This window comes from Penaeus monodon, chromosome 22, assembly GCF_015228065.2.
Source record: "Penaeus monodon isolate SGIC_2016 chromosome 22, NSTDA_Pmon_1, whole genome shotgun sequence".
Classification (NCBI taxonomy): domain Eukaryota; kingdom Metazoa; phylum Arthropoda; class Malacostraca; order Decapoda; family Penaeidae; genus Penaeus; species Penaeus monodon.
Window position 1 is genome coordinate 23,467,112 of NC_051407.1, and position 1,017 is coordinate 23,468,128.

Below are 1,017 nucleotides of genomic sequence, written 5' to 3' on the forward strand. Positions count from 1 at the left end.
AAGAGTGACCTAAACTCTACTTAGTGACATACAACTTAATCATACATAATTATTCCATATTCTCTTCCTCTGGATGAGCCTCCTGATATCTTTTAACTTCATCCTGTGGGGGAAAAACTGAAGCTGTAGTTCATAATTTTAGATACTATATATAAGAACAGGTGCTTCAAAGTGTGCTACTCTCTAAATATATAACTTTTCTCAGATCTAAGTCTCTTACTATTTTTTGCAATGTGATTTACGTTTATAAAAGGTATATATAGTTTTCATTATTTATGGATTTTATATTCTAAGATACCCAGCTCAATTTATATATGATTTATCTAAAGAAGACAAGGTTTTTGTCAGAATTATTAAAAACTTAATACTGAAGCTTTTGTTACTTGCATTCCCAAACAGTGTTCCAAATTATTTTTATCTTGGGGATGTAGGCCACTAATTTGCCAGCAGAGTGAAAACACAGGGGTGCAGGTCCTCGGAGATTTTAACATTTAGGGTACTGTCCTGTTAAATTTCAGGGGTGGTCTACAGATTTTCCACTTGAATTAACAATAAAGAAAGATATTGCCAACTGGAAGAACCCTGGTGTGGTGTTGCAGTCCCTTATTTACTTACCTTAATCATTTGTCTAATAAATTCATTCTGCTCCTTCAGTTCCTTCAGTGCTTGTCTAAGTACTTGGACAGCTGGAACTTTATTTGTTTGTATACGAACATGTATTTTGCGTTCCATTGGATGAGGAACTGTATATCCACAGAATGAGACAGCTGGGCTGTAAAGTAATAAAGGATACATAAGAAAATACTTATTAAATAATATGGCATTATCATTTATCAAAAACAAGTAAAAGGATTATAATTCATAAATATGAAACAAAATAGTGTATTATGAAAGACTCCATAAATAATTCTTACTTTTGTATGATTATGTGTTTCAATGCATTTCCTAATGTGTGGTCTTCTTCATTGATTACAAAAGTACGGCAATATTCATCTTGCCCTGGCCCCACCAACTGTA

The 1,017-nt window shown here is 32.8% G+C and overlaps 1 protein-coding gene across 1 annotated transcript in view; it reads right to left on the bottom strand.

Moving 5' to 3' along the window:
- LOC119587029 (DNA-directed RNA polymerases I and III subunit RPAC2-like) overlaps positions 1 to 1,017 on the bottom strand; it is a 2,142-nt gene continuing 1,125 nt past the window's right edge. Inside the window, exons 2-4 of the mRNA XM_037935772.1 lie at positions 915 to 1,012; positions 616 to 772; positions 1 to 103 (exon numbers count right to left, since the gene is read on the bottom strand). Coding sequence (XP_037791700.1) covers positions 50 to 103; positions 616 to 772; positions 915 to 1,012 — 309 coding nt within the window. The 3' untranslated portion in view covers positions 1 to 49. The remainder of the gene's footprint in view (positions 104 to 615; positions 773 to 914; positions 1,013 to 1,017) is intronic.